Below are 20,564 nucleotides of genomic sequence, written 5' to 3' on the forward strand. Positions count from 1 at the left end.
GGGAAAAAAGCAGGGGGCAAAGCCAGCACAGCCCAGTCAGCTCCGTGTCGGGGCCCTTATCCCAGTGGCAGGCCCATAATCCCGGAGTCAGACCCGTAATCCCGGTGTTGGGCCCCTCATCCCAGGGACAGACTCATTATCCTGGTGTTGGGCCTCTCATCCCAGCGTCAGACTCATTATCCCGCTGTTAGGCCCGTAATCCTGGCATTGGATCCATCATCCTGGCATCAGGGCCCTTTAATCCCGGTGTTGTGCCCGTTATCCCAGTGCTGGGTCCATCGTTGTGGTGTTGGGTCCATTATCCCAGTGCCGGGCCCATCATCCTGGAATTGGGTCCGTTATCCCAGTGCCGGGCCCATCATCCTGGAATTGGGTCCGTTATCCCAGTGCCGGGCCCATCATCCTGGAATTGGGTCCATTATCCCAGTGCCAGGTCCCTTATCCCAGTGTTGGGCCCATTATCCCAGTGCCGGGCCCATCATCCTGGAATTGGGTCCGTTATCCCAGTGCTGGGCCCATCATCCTGGAATTGGGTCCGTTATCCCAGTGCCAGGTCCCTTATCCCAGTGTTGGGCCCATTATCCCAGTGTTGGGCCCATTATCCCAGTGTTGGGCCCATTATCCCAGTGCCAGGCCCTTATCCCGGTGTTGGGCCCATTATCCCAGTGCCAGGCCCATTATCCCAGTGCCAGGCCCCTTATCCCGGTGTTGGGCCCATTATCCCAGTGCCAGGTCCATTATCCCGGTGCTTGGCCCATCTTCCCAGCATCTCATTCCGTCCTTCCGGATGACTCCACATGAGTCATCCACAAGAGACCCTTCCCAGTCCCACCACCCTGGGAGGGAACATCCGGATCCAGGAATGTTGTGGAGCGGGTGGGAAGCACAACACCCCTCCAGCCTCAGAGCCGGGATGGGCACCGGGAGATCCAGAGCCAGGATTGGCATCGGGAGACCCCGGAGCCGGGATGGGCATCGGGAGACCCGGAGCCAGGATTGGCATCGGGAGACCCCAGAGCCAGGATTGGCATCAGGAGATCCAGAGCCGGGATGGGCATCGGGAGATCCAGAGCCAGGATGGGCATCGGGAGATCTGGAGCCGGGATTGGCATCGGGAGATCTGGAGCTGGGATTGGCATCGGGAGATCCGGAGCCAGGATGGGCATCAGCAGATCCGGAGCCAGGATTGGCATCGGGAGATATGGAGCTGGGATTGGCATCAGCACATCCGGAGCCAGGATTGGCATCGGGAGACCCCAGAGCCAGGATTGGCATCAGGAGATCCGGAGCTGGGATTGGCATCGGGAGACCCCCGAGCCGGGATGGGCATTGGGAGATCCGGAGCCGGGATTGGCATCAGGAGACCCCGGAGCCGGGATTGGCATCGGGAGATCCGGAGCCGGGATTGGCATCGGGAGATCCGGAGCCGGGATTGGCATCGGGAGATCCGGAGCCGGGATTGGCATCAGGAGATCCAGAGCTGGGATGGGCATCGGGAGATCCAGAGCCGGGATTGGCATCGGGAGATCTGGAGCCGGGATTGGCATCGGGAGACCCTGGAGCCGGGATTGGTATTGGGACACCCCGGAGCCGGGATTGGCATTGGGAGATCCGGAGCCAGGATTGGCATCGGGAGATCTGGAGCCGGGATTGGCATCAGGAGATCCGGAGCTGGGATTGGCATCGGGAGACCCCGGAGCCGGGATGGGCATTGGTAGATCCGGAGCCGGGATTGGCATCGGGAGATCCGGAGCCAGGATTGGCATCGGGAGATCCGGAGCCGGGATTGGCATCAGGAGATCCGGAGCTGGGATTGGCATCGGGAGACCCCGGAGCCGGGATTGGCACGGGCCGCCGGTTTTCTCGCCGCCCCGAGCGCCGGGGGGCGTGCCGGGAATCTCCGGCGGGCCGTGAAAGCCCCATCTGCGCCAGCAATAACAACAATCATCGGGATATTTATCCGGAGCCTCCCGGCGCCTTCCAGGACCCGTTTGGAAGCAGCCGCCTGGATTCCCTCCCTCGTCCCGGGATGGGGGCCCGGGGGGTCCCTGTGGGGGAAGGAATTTCACTGCCTGTTCACCAGTAACAGAATTTGAGTGTCTTTCCATTATTTTTGGGGTATGGGAAGTGCTTCCAGCAGGAAAGGCAGGTGAATTCCTGCCAGGCTGGAAGAGTCTCTGCTCCAGCTCTTCCAGGCTCTTTATTATTATATTTTTATATTTTTTTCCCTCCTCCCCACCCCACACAAAAAAAAAAGCAGTTCCCAGGAAGCCTCTCTGCCCGGTGTTCACTCGCTCCTCTATCCCCGACCTCCATCCCATGGGAATTAACTCCCGTCCAGGAGGGCCAGGAGCTCCTGCCTGCACCGAGGATTGGGATTTGTGGAGCTGCAGGAAACTTGATTTCCCAAGGAAAAGCCTCTCTGGGCTCCTTCCCCCCTCCCCAGCCCCTCAAAATAACTCCTGAGCTCCTCGGGAGATTTAAACCACGTTCCACGAGGGGGGTGAGGGATGAAGGGATGAAGGGATGAAGGAGGGAGGCAGGGAAGAGGGGAAGGAGGGTGGGGAGAGCTGGGGGAGGGGGCTCAGCCCTGTGGGAAGCACTGATGGGGGCTGTAGGGGGTGGCACAGGGTGCCTGTGGGTGCTGGTGGACTGGGGGGTGCTGGTGGGTACTGGTGGGTGCTGGTGGGTGCTGGGTGCCACCATTCTCAGCCCCACCCCCTGGCCCTGCCCTGGCTGTGGGACCCCCATCCCCATCTCCCCCCACCCATCACCCCTCCCCAGCCACCCCCCAGCAGCTCCTTGGCCTAATCCTGCTCTGGGTGGGGGTCACAATCTGCTCTCCAACCCCCCAGGCAGTGCCCGAGGACTGAGCTGGTTCTCCCAGAAATAATCCTGTCCCATCCCCTGCTGCTCCAGGATTGGGGATTTCTCCACCCGGGATTCCTTGTGATGCCTCTCCTTTGGGTGCTGCCAGCTGGGCCTCAGCCTCCCCATCTCCTAAATCCTGCTGCTCCCTGCTCAGGGAATCCCACAATCCCTGAGGTTGGAAAAGCCCTCCAGTCCATCCCTGTGTCCCATCCCCACCTTGTCCCCCAGTGCCACCTCCAGGGGTGGGGACTCCCCCACCATCCCTGGGCAGCCCCTGCCAAGACCCTGACCACCCTTTCCAGGAGGAAATTCCTCCTCATATTCCAGGGAGCAGGTTCAAGCATCGAGGGGCAAAAAGGGGGGGACAAAGCCCAGGCACAGGATCCATCTCCAGCGTCATTCCAGGGTCACTCCAGCCCCTCACTTCCCCACCCCCGGCGCCAACAACAACAATCTCAGGGCTGTCGTTGTTGCCTTTGAATATTTATTTCCCCTCTCACACTTAATTCCTGCATCTCCTAACGAGCCTTGTAGTTGTGTGTGTTTGTTTTTGCCTCCCGGGCTCTCGGCTCGGACAGAGGTGCTAATAAAGGCGACATCTGTCACCGGGGATTACATCGGGATCTTGTTAACACGTTGTTCCCTTTAAATAAATAATTGTCCCCCAAACCGACATTTAATTGTTAAAGCAAACACCGGAACGGACCCCACGTGGGGGTGAGGGGTGAGGGGAGCCCCGGAGAGGCAGGAGCATCCCCAGGGAGCCATCCCAGCCCTTCCACGGGGGGGCAAATCCCGTTCTCCCACTCTCCCAGGAGGCTCTGGCAACCCAAGGGATTGGGTTCCTGGGATGATGGAGGTGGACACAGCAATCCCAGGCTGCTGGTGAGGAGGATTTGGCCTTGCTGGGGACAGGGAAAGGTGTCAGTGCTGGGTGGATTTGGGGGATCCCCCCTGAGTCCCTCCTGGAGGGCAGGGCTGGGAGTGGATCCTGTGCTCCCCCAAACTTTGGGAAGCTGTGGGACCCCTGCAGAGCCCCAGGATTGTTGGGATGATGCTGAACACACCAGGCTGGGGACAATCCCTCTGGGATCACCACACGGACCAGGATCCATCCCAACCCCATCCCAGAGCACCCAGAGGGGGAGCCCAGGGATGGGCTCAGGAATCCTGGCGAGGCAAAACCCTGGGCTGTCCTGGCAGGGCCCTCCTTCCTCCTCGTCCTCGTTTGCCCAGGCCTAATTCATAAATCAGCAGGCAGGAGTAATTTCCCCAGGAGAGCGTTTAGACGGGAGATTGAATGAGTAATTTACTGGGAACATTAAGACGGCACCGGATAACTTATTTATGAGAACTTTTTGACAGATCTGCCACTCAATAATTTATGCTGTGCAGCATTTACTCAGGGTCACCAGTAAATAATTCACTTATTATAAACTAGGGGAGGTTTTATGGGACGCTCGCAGCGCATTTGGGGTCGGAAACGCGAGCCCGGCGGTGTCCCAGGATCCCTGGATTGTGTGTGTGTGTGTTTATGTGTGGAGAAGGGACGTGCCACGATGTGTTTGGGTCCTTCCACGAGCTCTGGTGGCCTCTGGGGGGAAGTGGCATTGCCACATTTCGGGGCAGCCGCTTGTGAAACGCGGCTGCCTCAACGTCCTGCACTTCCCACCCTCGAGGGGCTTTCCTGAGGACAACCTCGGCTTCCCCTGGATGGGGGAGCTCTGAGGCAGCAGAGCACGAACAGGGGCTCACCGTTGCCATGGGGACCATCCCTGAGGGATGGCAGCTCTGGGGGACTCATCCCCTGCTGACACTTTGTCCCTGGTCACGAGGTGGACGATGACCAGCAGCACCAGCAGCGGCCCCAGGACGGCGGCCACGAGGTACCCCTTCAGCACACAGTAGTGTCTCCACCCCCCACAGGTTCCCAGCCCCTCTCTGCCCCCGGGGGGCTGCCCCCCGCCCGTGCCCGGCGTTGTGGGGTCTCCAGGGCGTGGCTCGGTCACCCCCGGGGGGGTCGCGGTGCTCCCACCGTGTCCTGCTGCGTTACCGGGCTCGGAGGGCTCACCTGTGGGCACAGGGCGTGGTGTGACACAGGGCCAGTGGGTGGTTAGGGGGCTGGCCCCCACTTTTGAGAAGGAGGGAGGTGCTGGGTGCCACTGGGACAGGGGTTAGTGGGTGCAGCCCCTCCCACACTCCCCCCCGGGATTTGGGAGCCACCAGGGCTGGGTGCGGTGGGTGCAGCAGACACCGAAAGAGGAAGGGAAATTCCTCCACTGACCACATGCCCACCCCAGGCTCTTCCACGTTGTCAAAGAGGTGGGGGGAAATTCCATGGGATGGAGCTCCTGCTCCAGCTTTGGACTCACCATAAACCCGCAGAAAGTATTGGAAGGTCTTTGGGGAGGTGGGGTCGGACAAGGTGTCCACGACCACCTCGTAGTTCCCACTGTCCTCCGGCCTCAGCTGCCCAATCTCCAGGGAGAGGTTGGCAGGGTGGATGAAGAGCCGCCCATGGAAGGCAGGCAGGTAATCCACGGAGAATTTCTTCTCCCGGGGCTTGGCCTCGGCTATGTGGGTCCCCCGGGTCCTCCAGGTGACGCGGGCGATGTCCTCAAAGACGGGACTCAGGGCTGGGAAGGACAGGGACTGTCCCTGCAGCCCCCACAGCACCGGGACACGCAGCCCTGCAAGGCACCAGGGGTGGGGTGAGGCAGAGGGGGGTCTCCACCTCCTCCCCCACCAAAATCACCCCTAGGGACGGCGGCTGGAGCTGCCAGGATGCCCCAACCCCACCTGCCCTGGCGTCCCCCCCAGCCCCGGGAGCATCCTTACCCCCGACTGCCACCAGCAAACAGCAGAGGAGCGTGGCCCCTGCTCCGAGCATGTCCCCTCCTCGCGTGGGGCTGCGTGGGTGCTGCAGCCCCCAACCCACTGGGGCAAGACCCTCCCCGGGACCCGGGAGCGGCGGCAGCGCTGCCAGAGGGGGGATTGCCCAAGGCTGGCAGCCGGGAAGCACATGGATGCCCGTGGGCAGAGGGAAGTGGTAACTTGGCGGTGGGACGGGCTTGGTGGAGGAAGCGGTGGTGGGTGGTGGATGCCGGGACCCGGCTCTGCCCCGGGACAGGCAGGAGAGGGAAGGAGCAGCTCCCGCTTCCCTGGGATCCCGTGCAGGTGATGGATAAGCCCGCGGAGGCCGGGGATGACGATCCAGCTCGCGGGGGTGGGGGTGGGGGGCACGGGCAGAGCTGGGGTGGGGGGTCCTTCCTTGCTCATCCCGGCCCTTTTCCCATCAGAGCCAGCTGGGAACAGGCACTCGGCTGCACCCCCAACGACAGGTGGATTTTAGCTGGGAATAGGCTCAGTGACTCCATAAGATGCTGTTTTCCCCCTGGATGCAGCCCCCGCGCAGCTCCATCCCGGTTTGGTGCTTCCCCGGGGAGATTTGGGAGCAGTGCGAGGGGGCTCAGCTCCCCGCGGGACGGGTTTTTGAGGGGGGCTCAAGGCCGAGCCCAGCTGAGCGCGGTCTAATGCTGCCACCTCCCGGGCAGAGCCGCGCTCCGGTCTGCGAGAGGATCCGGCTTTAAAAATAAATAAATAAAAAAAAATCTTTGGATTTCTTTTCCTCCCGGAGTGGTTTCGAAGCGCCAGCGCAGGCGGGATGGACTGCTTTAAACCGGGAAAGCATTCACAAAGCTGCCTGTCTGCGAACATGGGGAAGGGGGACCGCGGGGGTCCCCACGGGACCCTTCGCGCAGCATCACCTGCCCCGTTCGGCTGCACCGCCTTCCCAAGCGCCGGAGCCGGGAAACCTCATTCCAAAGCCATCCCGAGGCCCCGGAGGGCAGCTTTGTGAGCCCAAGACTCCCCCCTCCCTCCACCCCAAACCCCCCGTCGCCCTCCTCGTCTGCGCATCTCGGGGGCCAAATTTAGCTGGAAGGAGAATGAGGAAGAGCGGATGATGCGCTGAATAAAAACACCCTCTGCAATGCGGTGCTTCGAGTGTGCGGCGTCTTCCCTTCCTCCTCAGCACGGTCCGTGAGACGTGGTAAATGTTTCCTCCTTCCACTCACTCGCCTTTCCTCCCCCCTCCTCCCCGGGCAGAGCTTTTCCAGCCCGAGGAAGGTCCCCTTGATGTAAATTGTTCTCTACGTGTTGAATGGGGCCGCAGACAAAAGCTCTAATTAATCGGCTCAGCCCCTTCTCCGGAGCCGACGTTTTTTTTTTCCAGCCTCACAAAACGCCGCTTTTCCCTTTGTAGCCTTAATTAGTTGTGTTTTTTTTCTCCTCTGCCTGTGAGGGGACGAGGGGCGAGGAGAGGAGAGAGAGAGAGAGAAAGGGGCCGTGGGAGCTGGAGCGTCCCGCGTCACTGCCGGGGCACCGCGTGGGGAGGGAGGGAAAGCCGTGGAGCTTCTCCGGGAGCCGTTTCCCTCACTGATGGGGTTGCAACCCCCTGGAGATGGAGTGGGGACCCCTCAGCATCCTCGGGGACACACCTGGACTGTCCATCTTGCAGAAATCCCGCTCATCCCACCCCTCTCCTCTCCCAGTGCCTTTTTCCAAGACTTTTTTGGGTTTGTTTTTTTTTTTTGGCTGGGAACTACCCCCTCTTTTCGCATCCCCCTGGTAGAACCAGGGCCCTGCTCAGCTTGAACCCCCCACCCCGGTCCCCAGCTCATCCCACGCATCACTCAGCGCCCAGACAGGGTTTTCCAAGCCATCAGCGGGATCGGGAATGGCTGGGAGCCGCCCGGGAATGGCAATGAGCTTACCATAAGGTGATTAGTGGCGCGGCTCCAAGGGCCAGGAGCAGACGGCGGGAGTGATCGGATTTAGGCACCGCTGACCCCGGCGCCTCTTGCTCTCTTCCAGTGACACCCTGGATATCCCAGGAAAAAGCTGCCGGAGCACCGGAGAACCACCCTGGGGACAAGCTCATGAATATCTCCGCCGGAGATTGCTCGAGGTGGTGTCTGGGCCAGATAAGGGAGCGACTGAACTCGGTGCTGCTCCCAGATAACACGGTGCTCCTTCCAGCTGCGGAAGCCATCCCGGATTTATTTACAGATCTGGAGCTGAGATATTCGGGAGAGGGAATAAATAAACCTCTGGTGCTTCTCACCCCTAGGGAGCCTGAGAGCAGTTTGGGAAGTGTTTTCAGTTCCTCCTTCTCTTGTATCCTCCACCTCCACTCACCTTTCCCTAATGACTTCCTCAGCTTGGCATCGCCTGCGTTATTTTCTCCCAATATTTATTTGTTCTCCAAGGCTGATACAAAGGAAATCCCATTTTCCAAAGGCAGTGAAAGGAAGCTCTGGTGAAGCTCTCACTCACCACCCTCCCCCTTTGCTTCCCACAACAAGGCAAATCCTTGAGAACATTTTCCTAGAAATACAAAGTTTCCTTAAAAAAAACCCAATAATTTTTTACAATAATCCGTTGGTAACAGCCCGATTTAAGTGATGCTGAGGCTTTTTGACCCCAAAATGCTCCCACGATTACCTCGGGCTCAGCAGAGGGAGCAGATGAGGAGAAGGGCAACCTGCTCTGTCCCACGGAAAGGTGGAGATGTGGAGGGAGACGAAGGCAGGATCAGCCTGGCTGTGCTGCCCCCACATCTGCTGGGAGACCCCTGGCCGGGCTCTCCAGCTCCCCGACCCCACAGCACGGGGCAGGGGGGTCTTTGGGCTCCCCACGGGCCCGATCCTGCCGCTGGTGGGCTCTGAGGTCACCGAGATCCAAACCGTGCCTGGAGCGGCTTCTCCTCCCCGAAGGAGCCGCAAAAGGGAAAGCAAAACCCCCAAACCCTCCCCCTCTCGGGTCAGTAAAATTAATTTCCTCGGAGGTTTGGGGGCTGCCCGGCCCCGAGCCCGACCCATCCTTGCCCCTCCACCGCACGGGGTACCCGAGCACCCACCCAGCACCCACCCTGAAGGAAGGGCTGCCCGGGGGTCACGGCTGAGATCACGAGGAGGAGGAGGAGGAGGAGGAGGAGGAGGAGGAGGAGGAGGAGGAGGGAGGGGAGCGAAGGCAGGAGAGGAAGTCGCCGCCGGGCACTCACCGAGGGGGTTTTCGCACCTCCCGGCACCGCCGGGACCTTGTGCTGGTTTGGGGGGGTTCGCTCCGAGATGCTCCGGCTCAGGGGTCCCCGGTGCCCCTCGGCGCTGCTGCTGATGCTGATGCTACTGGTGGTGGTCGTGGCCAGCGGCCGAGGTGAGGAGGGGTCACACCCTGGGGGTCCCTAGGGAGGCGGGAAGGGGCTGGGTGGGTTTTTTGGGGGGGTTTTCCTCACTTCTCTGCCCAGGGCAGGTCGATCCGGGCCGGTTCTCACACAGGGAGGGGTGGGGGGGGGGACACAGTTCCCCTTCCTGGGCAGCGTTTTTGGACAAGGGGTTTGTCCGAAAGTAGCCACTTCCTGACAGGGCGATGCCCGTGGCCGTGACCTTTCCTGACCCCAAAAACGCGGCTTTCTGAGGTCAAATCCCTCTGCTGGACAAACGCGGCAACTTTTCCCAGTGATTTCAGGGGAGCTGGTGGCGGCTGAGGGGCTTCTTCCTAAAAAGAGCAGGGGAAAAACCAGGGTTTGGGGTCCAGCTTGGCCCTGGAGCATCTTCTGGCTGCAGCTGGGTGTGTTCAGCCTGGAGAAGAAGAGACTGAGGGGAGAGCTCGGGGGGGCTGCAGCTTCCTCACGAGGGGCAGCTCTGTGTGAGCAGGGACAGCACCCAGGGAACGGCTGGAGCTGAGTTGGGGAGGTTGAGGTTGGATTTTAGGAGAAGGTTGTTCCCCTAGAGGTTTTCTGGGAGCTGAACAGGTTCCCCAGGGCTGTGGGCACAGCCCCAAGGCTGTCAGAGCTGGACAATGCCCTGAGGGACAGGGTGGGATCCTTGGGGTGTCTGTGCAGGGCCAGGGGTTGGACCGGGTAACTCTTGTGGGTCCCTTCCAACTCAGGCTGTTCCACAATTCCAGAATCATTAAGACCCTCTCCCACCTGCCCAGCAACATCAGAGCAGCAACTGAGAGCTAATCCCTTGCGTTCTGCAGGAAATATTTAGGAGCTGGAGCAGTGGGAAGGGCCCCTTTTAAAGATCTGCAGGTCCCAGGTGATAAATAGTCCCATTTTCCCAGTGGGGGGATTTTGGTGCCTTTTCTCGTTCCAACCTCTCATATTCCCTGGATCTGCCGAGTCCAGGGGGAGCACGGGGTGTCCTCACACCCGTGAGGCTTTGCAAAGACCAGGTTCAGCTCAGGGTCCCCCCCCTGTGTCCCCCCCAAAGCCACCCCGACCACACAGAGCTCCAGGAAGTGGCCTCGGCCCTCCGGATGTTCCCAGGGTTTGGGGGGGCTGTTTTTTGTCACCTCCCCCACAGCCCTTCGACATCCGGGGCTGCTCTGAAAAGGGGCAAGCACAGAAAAAGGGGGGGGGGAAAGGTCAAGAGGGAAAAATTCCCCCTCCCCCCTCAAGGTGGGGGTGGGGGGGACAGACACACACAGCAGGGCTGGGGTGGTGAGGAGGGAATGGAATCGTTGGGGTGGATGGAGGTGGGGAAGTGGGATGGGAGGGACTGTGCTGGGGGTCTGGAGCATGGGGGGGGCTCCAGCAGTGACCGTGCCCCCCCCCCTGCAGCCACAGAGCATCTCCTGGGGTCACAATCCCACCTGGGGCTCATCCCACTCTCTGCTTTAGGAGCCCAGGAATGCCTGGAAAGAGCTGTGTCCACCGCTGGAGAGCTGGAGCTGCTGCCAGAGGGACGGGGACGTTTTCCACGGGAGTGGAAATCAGTGGAATGGAAAGTGAAGACGGATGAAGGAAAATGGAAACGCATCCTGACGGCCTGGAAGGATGGACGTGTCTCCTACACCGGCGGTTCTTTTCCTGGGAGAGTTGTTTTCCAGCCAGACACCCTCTCCCTGAGGATCTCCCCGGTTAGAAAGGAAGACAGGGGGGTCTATAAGGTCGAGTTTGAGGATCCATCAGGCACTGTCACCCATCTGTCCTTCTGTGTGTCGGTGTGGGGTGAGTGGTTGCGTCCCCATCCCCCCATCCCTCTGTCCTTCGATCCCCCCTGTCCCTTCTCACCCTCTCTGATCCCACAGATCCCATTCCCTGGGTGGATCTGCAGGCACAGGTTCTTCCCTGGGAGCAGGGCTGGTGCAACATCTCCCTGACCTGCAGCGTTCCTGCTCCTGGCAACGTCTCCTACAGCTGGAAGTGCAGGGGGATCCCCCCACGGCCCTGGAGCATCCCCAGCTGTTCCTGCAGGTCCCTGTGGATGCTGATCCCACCATCTGCCTCTGCAATGTGAGCAACCCCGTGAGCTGGAGCACGGCCAGCGCTGACATCGTGGCTCTCTGTCACCACTCAGGTGATTTTTTTTGGGAATCACGGAATTCCCGAGCTGGAAGGGAACCCCGAGTTCAGCTCCTGGCCCTGCACAGGACAGTGCCAAGAATCCCAGATCTCAGAGCTTCACAAGGAAAAAAAAAAGGGTATTTTCAGTGCTCAAAAACACTGGGAAAAAAATCATATAAATATATATATATATAAATATATACTTATGTATTTTATATTTATGTATTTAAGGTAAACGTATTAATTTACAGAGTTGTAGAATCATGGGATGGTTTGGGATTGGCAGGGACGCCTCCCACTGTCCCAGGTTGCTCCAACCTGGCCTTGGACACTCCCAGGGATCCAGGGGCAGCCACAGCTTCTCTGGGCAACCTGTGCCAGGCCATTCCCACCCTCCCAGGGAGGAATTCCTTCCCAATATCCCAACCAAACCTGTTCCTTGTCAGTGGGAAACCATTCCCTTGTCCTGTCACTGCGGGGTGACCCTGCCTTGGCCGGGGGGGGAGGGGTGGACAGGAGGATCTCCAGAGGTTCCCTTTCCAACCCCAGCTGTTCTGGGATTCTGTGGCTCCCCTGCAGATCTTTCCCCCCTCATCCTGTGGTCTGCAGTGACCTCGGCCATGGGACTGACCCTGCTCCTCCTGGTTGTCACCTGCTGCTGGTGGAGGAAGAGAAGGAAAAGCCCCCCAGAAGGTTTGTCCTGGGGGGGTGGGTGCAGGAATTGGTCTCTCAGGAGGAGAAACCCAACCCTGTGGGACCTGGAGGACAATTCCCATTTGGATATTCGCTTTATTCCAAGCTGCCCACAAACAAAACCTCCCAGTTGCTGAGGGACTTTTTTTTTTTCTCCCTCTGCTTTGCTTTGCTTTTCTTGAGGGCTGAACCCCCCAATCTGGGGGTTCTGATGTCTCACACTGACCCTTCAAAGCCCCCCCTGGACCCGTGGAGGAGCCATTGACCATCTACGAGGAGGTGGGAAGCGACAAAACCAGCCAAGACCCCGTGAGTGCTGGGGGGGGGGTGTGTGTCCCTGAGTGTCCCCTCCTACCTGGAATAATTCAGGTTGGAAAAGCCCTCCCAGCTCATCTAACCATCTTGGGTTGTTTGGGGTTTTGTTTTAACCACCCTGGGGGTTTTTTTCTCTCCCTCAGAACGGCACCTTTGAGGCCCCCCAGGCACCAAACACCGTGTACGCCGTGGTCTGCCCCACAACACAGGTAGGGTCAGTGCTGGGGGTCCCTCCTGGAGGGTCTGGAGCTGCCCCACAGGCTCCCTGTGAGCCCCCCATGCTGAACCCGTTTCTTCCAGCTGCCAAATCCGCTCTTTCACCCCCAAAATTTGCTTTTTTTTTTTTTGTTCATCCCAACCAGCAGGAGGACCGGCAGCAACCTGGAAGCTGCACCATCTACTCCACTGTCCAGCTCAGCAGGAGGGTGAGGCTGTCCTGGTTTCCTCCCTGACCCCATTTGTGGTGACACCAAACCCCTTTGGGTGGTGGGTTCCCCATCCCACTCCCACTCTCCCTTAACAGGAGGTTCCTCCTCTTCTCCACAGTCTCCTTCTCTCAGGAGGAAGAGGCTGGACCCAGCTTTGGTCTCCACTGCCTATTTAGAGGTAACAGATGATTCCTTGGGGAGGGGTCTCCAAATATTTTTGGGGTCTCAGTGTGCTAAATCCCACCCGTTTCCCTGCAGGATCTGGGCGGTCCCCGACCCTGGCGCCCCTCTTTGCGGACCCCACCCCCACCTCCTGCCAGTCTCCACCTCTCCTAATTCCCTGGAGATTCCCTGGAGATTCCCTGGAGATTCCCTTCCCTCTGGACCTGCTCTCCCGGAGCACCTGGAAACTCCACCCGGGGGTTTGTCCCAGAAAACTGTGCCAGAAATAGGTTTTTTTTGGGAAGGATTCCCCCCACCCCAAGCTGTGTTTTGGAGACTTTGGGATGGAAAACTGTCTCCTGGGGAGATGGAATCGGACTGGTGGGAGTGGGAGTGGAAGAGGAGGAGGGGATATGGGACCTTTTAGGTTTTTAGGGCTTGACAAGTTCGGGAATTCAGTTTTTTATTTTTTTTTAGGTGCAAACACGAGCTGAACTGCACGAGGCGCTTGTTTAATTAGCTTAATTGGCTCTTTATAGCCCGAAAGGCACCCCTGGCGCAGGGGAGGAAGCAGGAATTGCCTCGTCTGAGGCTCGGGAATGTCCGAAGGGATGGAAAGCCTGAAGGGATGGAGGTGCTCTTGGCCCTCCAGGGAGAAGGAAGGGGAAGGAAAAGGGGCTGAGGCTTCAAAGATCTTCCCGAGGGGGAAAATCAGGGGTTTTTCTTCGCCATTCAAAAGAGAGCTGGCACTTTGGTCCCCTCCCTCCCCGTCCAGCTTTGTGGCTGCGAAACGAGCGTTAATTGGGATCATTAAGGGGGTCGGGGGGGTGGGGGTCGGGAGAGGCTTTGCTGTCACAGCCGGGTTGGTTTTCCAGCACCCCGAGTTCCATCTTCGGCTTTTGCGGTGTCCTGGAAAGAGTTCAACACTTCTTGAGCCATAACATCATCTCCCTCTGCACGTGGGAGTCGGCAGCGGGGTCTGGGACACGATGGATTCAGTGGGAAAAGTTCAGGAGGGGATGGAAATTTTATTTTATTTTAATGTTATTTTAATTAAACTGGATCAGGGCTCAGGCTTTTTAAATTTCATTTTTATTTTTAAAATTATTTTTTATGATATTTTATTTTTTTATTTTTGAAACGATTTTAATTTAATTTAATTTTTATTTTTTATTTTAATTTTCTGGGATTAAACTGTGCCAAGCCTCGGGCTCTTTTATTTTGTTTTATTTTATATTATTTTATTATATTATTTTATTTTATTTTATATTTTATTTTATTTTATATTTTATTTTATTTTATATTTTATTTTATTTTTTTTTTTATATTTTATTTTATTTTATTTTTTAAACTCTTTTACCTTTATTTTATTTTAATTTTCGTGTCATTTTTATTTTTTTAATGAATTTTTTTGTAATTTTTTTTTAGATTATTTTTATTTTATTTTTCATTTTATCTCTATTTTCATTTCCTGGGATTAAAGTGGGTCAGAGCTCAGCGGGCGCCCTTTGTTCTCCTGTCGGTGCGTGGGAAGCCACCAGAGGCCATTTGCCCATCATTAATCACCATTAATTACTATTAATTAAAACCAGGGGCCATTTTTCCCCCCTTGAGGGAGCCCCTGAGGCTGGAAAAGCCCTCGAAGGTCACCGAGTCCACCCCATGTCCCCATCCCCACCTCATCACTCAGTGCCACCTCCAGGGCTGGGGACTCCAAACCTCCCTGGGCAGGCCCTGCCAAGGCCTCACCACCCTTTCCATGGGGAAATTCCTGCTGATGCCCAACCTGACCCTGTCCTGGTGCCACCTGAGGCTCAGACATCGGCCCTGGGTGTGTGGAAATGGGAACCCTGGGTGGGATCTGTGTCCCATTTACCACTGGGATGATTTTGGGGTGGCTGCAGTGGGCAGGTTGGTGCTCCATGAGGGGCTCTGTGAGGTGTCCCCCCGGTGTGGAAGGGGGGAATTCAGGGTTGCTGCCTGTTCCCAAGGGTCCCACGAGGCGGCATCAACGCCCCAAAGTCTGGGGTTCCTCAAGGCCTCCTGGGCGGGTGATTTCCCGCCAGCGCTGCAGGAGGAACTGTGTGAGCTGAGCGTTACTAAAGGGGCTCTCCCCGACGGGATTCTCCTGTCCTGCAGAGCCCCCCAGCCCCACATTTGGGGACAGTGGCAAGGGGGGCTGCAGGATCTGGTAAGGGGGGGGGATTCCTCGCTGGGAATCTGCCCAGACAGGAGGGATTTGCACCCCTGGGTTTGGGTGAGAACCCCGAGAGAAGCGGGGAGAGAAGATGGCGCTGGGGCTGATTGTGAACCTCGTCCTGCTCCTCGTCATCGTCCCTCCAGGTACGGCAGCGGGGCGAGGGTGTGGGGCTGGCTTGGCTTTGGGGATGGTGGGGGACACTGGGGGACCCTGGGGATGTGCTGGGGTGAACCCTAACCCTGTCCCCACTGTCCCTCCCCCCCACTGTCCCCATCCGGGTGCTGCTCCTGAGGGGTGACCCCCTCGGCTCCCCCCAAGCCACCACCACTCTGGGGGTGAAGCAGCTCTGGGGGGGAGCCTGGAGAAGATCCCAAAAAGTGAAAGTGAAGAAAAAGAAATCTCCTCCTCGAGGGGAAGGGGGGGGGTTCTGGGTGGATGAGGGTGGAAATCCTGTTTGTGGAAGGGCACGGAAGGTGTCAGGAAATCGGAAGCAAAGAGGGTCATTCGCTTTTCCCACGGAGGGGAGGGGTGGGAATGGAACCAGTTAAACCAGTTACACCGGTTCCACTGGGGAATGGAACCAGTGAAACCTGTTACACCAGTTCCATTGGGGAATTAAACCAGCTCCTGGGGAATGGAACCAGCTAAACCAGTTGCACCAGCTCCACTGGGGAATTAAACCAGCTCCTGGGGAATGGAACCAGCTAAACCAGTTGCACCAGCTCCACTGGGGAATTAAACCATTTCTTGGGGAATGGAACCAGTCAAACCTGTTGCACCAGTTCCATTGGGGAATTAAACCATTTCCATTGGAGAATGGAACCTGTTAAACCAGTTGCACCAGTTCCCTTGGGGAATGGAACCAGTTCCAGTAATTCCATGGGGAATGGGAGCAGTTCCATGGGGAATGGGAGCAATTCCAGCAATTCCATGGGGAATGGGAGCAGTTCCAGCAGTTCCACTGAGAATGGGAGCAGTTCCATTGAGAATGGGAGCAATTCCAGCAACTCCATGGGGAATGGGAGCAATTCCAGCAATTCCATGGGGAATGGAACCATTTCCAGCAGTTCCATTGGGAACAGGAGCAGTTCCAGCAGTTCCACCGGGAATGGGAGCAGCGTGGGAGGAGCTCCCAGAGCTGGGGGTGTCCCAGCAGCACCACCCTGGTGTTTTTGGCAGCCTGGGCACAGTGTGGTGCCCACAGCGAAGCCGTGGCAGGCGCCGTGGGCGGCGTCGTCTGCCTGAGCCCCAGCCCGGCCCACCAGAGGAGCTACTCCCGGATCCACTGGCGGCTCAACGACACCAGGAAGCTGGCCAGCTGGAGCCCCCAGGAGAAGTTCCAGTACCCCAACAGCACCTCCAGGCACCGCCTGGAGCTCTTCGCCAACTTCTCGCTGCGGATCAGCCGCCTGCAGAAAGGCGACAGCGGCGAGTACCACCTGTACCTGGAGGATGACACGGGCAAGGAGGACCGGGACAGGGTCACCCTGACGGTGTACGGTGAGCTGGAGGAGGGCAGGGTCGTCCCACGGGGTGGGGATGGGGTGGTGACCTCCCTGCCTCCCCTGGCAGACGCGGTGCCCAAGCCCCGGGTGACGGTGACGGTGACCAAGGGCGACCAAGAGCACTGCAACGCCACCCTCGAGTGCTCCGTGGGGCTCCAGGAGGTGACCTACGAGTGGATCCCCCCCCGGCAGGTCCTGCTGGAGGGTGGGGAGGGCCCTGTTCAGAAAGTCTCCTTCAACCCCTCGGAAGGCACCTACGTCTGCAGGGTCAGCAACCCGGCCTCCTCCAACAACGCCTCGCTGACCTACAGGCACCCCTGCTCCTGGACAGGTAGGAGGGGCCAGAGCTGCCCTGTGGGGTGGGCTGGGAGGTGGCCTTGGCTTTGGAGGGGCCCCAGAGTAGCTTTGGGGGGACACTGAGGTTGGGAAAGACCTCCAGGATCATCGAGTCCACCCCCTGCCCCATCCACACCGAGGGCCATGTCCAGTCCTTCCTTGGATGCCTCCGGGGTGGGGACTCCAAACCTCCCTGGGCAGCCCCTGCCAAGGCCTCACCACCCTTTCCAGGAGGAAATTCCTCCTCATGGCCAACCTGAGCCTCCCCTGGCACAGCTTGAGGCCGTTCCCTCTCCTCCTGTCACTGGTTGTGTGGGACAAGAGAAGAGCCCGACCCCCAAGGGGGTGGTCCCTGCAATCCCTTGGATCAGGAGCTGTGGGACCATTTCCCCCCAGCACTGTGGGCTGGTGGGGGGGGGGGCAGGAGCCCACCTGGAGAAGGGATCAGGGACTGGGATCACTCCAGATCCCTCCCCCTACCCCTGGTCTCCCTCTGCCTCCAGCTGAATCCTTTTCTGACGCATCCTGCACCTGCCACCGGCGGGCTGGTGTTCCTGGGGCACCTCCTCCTGCTCTTCTTCCACCTGGCTCTGGCCTGAGGACGCTGCAGTCAACATCTGCCCTCGCCTCCTCACCCCCCACCACGTCACCAGCAGCTGGATGGGGCTCCCAGACCTCGTGGGTGCAGAGAGAAGTGGCTGCTGGAGGAGATGATTTCCACCTAATCCCTCCCTCCGTGGGTTCACCAGGAAATCCTCCTCTCCTTCACCCCGTGGGACCAGTGGGGCCACCCAGCCTGAGCCTTTCCAAGGGCTCTCTGGATATTTTGGGCATTCTCTGTTTTTCAGGACAAGGGGGCAGAGCCAAGGGGGCACCTCTGGCTTTCCCTCTGGGTTTGAGGACAAATATCTGTTTATACATTAAATTTTTACGCAAACACCACGTTTTTAGGTGCCTGTTCTGGGGGTCGTTTGAACATCAATATTTATTTTTGCAGAGGTCCTCCCCCCCCCCCTTCCTTGAAAATATTTTCTTGGGTCCTGATCCATTCCCACGTGGAAGTTTGGGGCTCATCTGCCTCTTAAAAGACCCAAGATGTCCCTAAAACCTCCTGCAATGAATAAACACAGAGCCTGGTGCTGCACCTCAGCCAAATTCCCAACCAGGAGATCTCAGGCTGAGCTTTTGGATAAGGGAAAGGAGTTTTCCTCGGGAAGGGCTTTGCTGGGTTCTTCCCCCGCTGCGAACTGCTGATTATTGGGAAGTGGCCGCTCTCTGGGTGGGAGGAGGGGCCTCACAGGATGCCCCCAGGGGCGGTTTCGGGTGGTTTTTACCGTCAGAAATAATTCTGCTGACGGCAAAACTCGCCGAAGACTCAGTGATGCTTCGCTGTGTGAATTCCTGCTGCTCCCACCTCCAAAAAAAAAAAAAAAAACGGGGAAAGCAACGAAACTGGGAGAAACCCAAAGGCAAAAGCCCTTCCCTCGATCCCGACAGCAGGGGATGATTCCCTCTGCCAGGGGAGAGTTTTCCAAGACCACCTCCTCCTCCTTCTCCTCCTGGCTGAGGATCCCACAAAGCCCCAAGCGGGTCAATCCCAGGATATTTGGGGCTTTCCCACGGGTGAGAACCAACCCCTCTGGGTGGGCACCGAGGTGGTCCCACCCCCTGGGCGGACGAAGCAGCGTTTGAGGATGCCGAGGGGTCCTCCTGCCGCTTCTTTTAGTATCTTTTCAAAGGTTCCAGCGCCGGGAAGAAGCCGCAGCAAGACGAAGGAATTATTTCCTCACAGGTTATTTCTTCTTCTTTTTTTTTTTTTTTTGAGCTGAGGACCCTCGGCTGGAGGATGAGGTTTTGTTGCAAGAATAAACCGAGGCTCCGCTTCCCCCTGCAGGTCTCTGGGGTCGTTTCTGCCGAACCGCGAGCCGGCGCTTTGAATACTTTCCGATTCAGAAACGAAAGGCAGATTAAAAAAAAAAAAACCATCAAAAACCACCACTAAAAAAAAAAAAAAAAAAGAGCCGTATTCAGCCCCAAATAAACAGGAAACTCATGGCCCACGAGAGCGGCGCTGATTCGAGGGCACCTGTTCCCGTAAGGACAGCCGGCAGCTGATTTTTAACCCCGGCCAGGCAGAGGCTCCCGGACTTCCCAGCATGGGCTGCTCGTCATCGTCATCGCTGCTGCCTTTGCTCATCGCCCTGGGGGCTGCTTGGGGTTCGTGCCTCCCTGAAACGCTCGGTTTGGGCTCTTTGGGGGTGTTTTCTTTTTGGTTGTGATGCTCAGTTTGGGTTGTTTGGGGATGTTTTTGGTTGTGATGCTTAGTTTGGATTATTTAGGGGGTATTTTTTTTGTGATGCTCATTTTGGGTTGTTTGGAAGTAGTTTTTGGTTGTGATGCTCAGTTTGGATTATTTAGGGGGATATTCTTTTTTGTGATGCTCATTTTGGGTTGTTTGGGATTGTTTTGGTTGTGATGCTCAGTTTGGATTATTTGGGGTATTCTTTGTGATGCTCAATTTGGGTTGTTTGGGAGTATTTTTGATTGTGATGCTCAGTTTGGATTATTTGGGGGATATTCTTTTTTGTGATGCTCATTTTGGGTTGTTTGGGGGTGTTTTTGGTTGTGATGCTCAGTTTGGATTATTTGGGGGGTATTCTTTTTTGTGATGCTCATTTTGGGTTGTTTGGGAGTAGTTTTTGGTTGTGATGCTCAGTTTGGGTTGTTTGGGGATATTTTTTGTTGTGATGCTCAGTTTGGGTTGTTTGGTAGTATTTTTATATTGTAATACTCAGTTTGGATTATTTAGGGGTATTCTTTTTTTTTTTAAATGCTCAGTTTAGGTTGTTTGGGGATATTTTTGGTTGTGATGCTCAGTTTGGGTTGCTGGGAGGTGCTACCCCAGGGATAAAATCATGGAATATTTTGGGTTGGAAGGACCTTAGGGATGATCTGGTTCCAACCACCTGCCTTGGGCAGGGCCACCTGCCATCAGAATGGGAGCAGTGCCCATTTTCTGGGTGCCTGGAGAGCTCTGATCAGCTCAGGGGGATCTCCTGGAAGAGTCAAAATCCCTCCCAGGCCTGTCCAGGCTCCTGGGTCGTCCCCTCCAAGCCCACCAGTGGAAGATGCTGCAGGACAGGTGGCTGTGGGGTTACCTGGGCCTCCCCAGGGCCATTCTGGGGTAATTCCCCCTCTTTTCTTTTCCACCCTGATGGAAAGAAGGCGGTAGGAAAGGTGGGGGTGGCACCCTGGGGTCCCTTCTGCGCTCCCACCGCTGGTGGCTGAGGTGGCACCTCCTCCCACGCTCTTTTTCCTACAAAAACAGATTGTTTGCCCAAGGATGGAGAGGCAAATCTGAGTCACTTGGCTTGAATGAAACACAGCAAAGAGTTTGGGAGGGTTGGGATGGGGGGGGAGAAGATCCTCCCCTGTGCTGCCCTGGAAATCCCTGAAACCCCCCTGGGACCATCCAGGAGAGGGATAGAGTGGGATTTATATCAAACCACTCCAGAGGAGCTGAGCAGGGGGATGGAGCAGCTCTGATCCATCAGAAAAGCTGGAGAGTTGGGATTGTTCAGCCTGGAGAAGAGAAGCTTTGGGAGTGACCTGACTGGGGCCTTCCAGGACCTGAAGGGGCTACAAGGGATGTGGGGAGAGACTTTGGAGAAGGGACGGAGGGGACAGGACGAGGGGGTGGG

The 20,564-nt window shown here is 57.5% G+C and overlaps 3 protein-coding genes across 3 annotated transcripts; 2 read left to right on the forward strand and 1 right to left on the reverse strand.

Annotated features, from left to right (window-relative positions):
• Nucleotides 1–3,367: 3,367 nt before the first annotated feature.
• On the reverse strand, nucleotides 3,368–5,761 carry LOC126647788 (uncharacterized). The gene is made up of 3 exons (XM_050330318.1): nucleotides 5,710–5,761; nucleotides 5,244–5,561; nucleotides 3,368–4,942 (listed from the first exon to the last, which is right to left on the reverse strand). Exons 1-3 carry the CDS (start codon nucleotides 5,759–5,761, stop codon nucleotides 4,623–4,625), a joined length of 690 nt encoding a protein of 229 aa, XP_050186275.1. The 3' UTR covers nucleotides 3,368–4,622.
• A 3,241-nt stretch (nucleotides 5,762–9,002) lies between these two features.
• CD244 (CD244 molecule) lies at nucleotides 9,003–12,996 on the forward strand. The gene is given in 10 exon segments (XM_050330319.1): nucleotides 9,003–9,087; nucleotides 10,559–10,888; nucleotides 10,969–11,091; nucleotides 11,094–11,237; nucleotides 11,804–11,917; nucleotides 12,153–12,226; nucleotides 12,376–12,441; nucleotides 12,595–12,657; nucleotides 12,779–12,838; nucleotides 12,919–12,996. Coding segments are annotated over 10 exon segments (1,137 nt in total).
• A 1,942-nt stretch (nucleotides 12,997–14,938) lies between these two features.
• On the forward strand, nucleotides 14,939–18,800 carry LOC126647790 (SLAM family member 5-like). Its single transcript, XM_050330321.1, has 5 exons — nucleotides 14,939–15,165; nucleotides 16,202–16,522; nucleotides 16,595–16,858; nucleotides 17,367–17,814; nucleotides 18,758–18,800. Exons 1-5 carry the CDS (start codon nucleotides 15,111–15,113, stop codon nucleotides 18,798–18,800), a joined length of 1,131 nt encoding a protein of 376 aa, XP_050186278.1. The 5' UTR covers nucleotides 14,939–15,110.
• The last annotated feature ends 1,764 nt before the right edge of the window (nucleotides 18,801–20,564 follow it).

The sequence above is a fragment of the Myiozetetes cayanensis genome, unplaced genomic scaffold (genome assembly GCF_022539395.1).
Source record: "Myiozetetes cayanensis isolate MyiCay16 unplaced genomic scaffold, myiCay2020 scf41, whole genome shotgun sequence".
Lineage (NCBI taxonomy): Eukaryota > Metazoa > Chordata > Aves > Passeriformes > Tyrannidae > Myiozetetes > Myiozetetes cayanensis.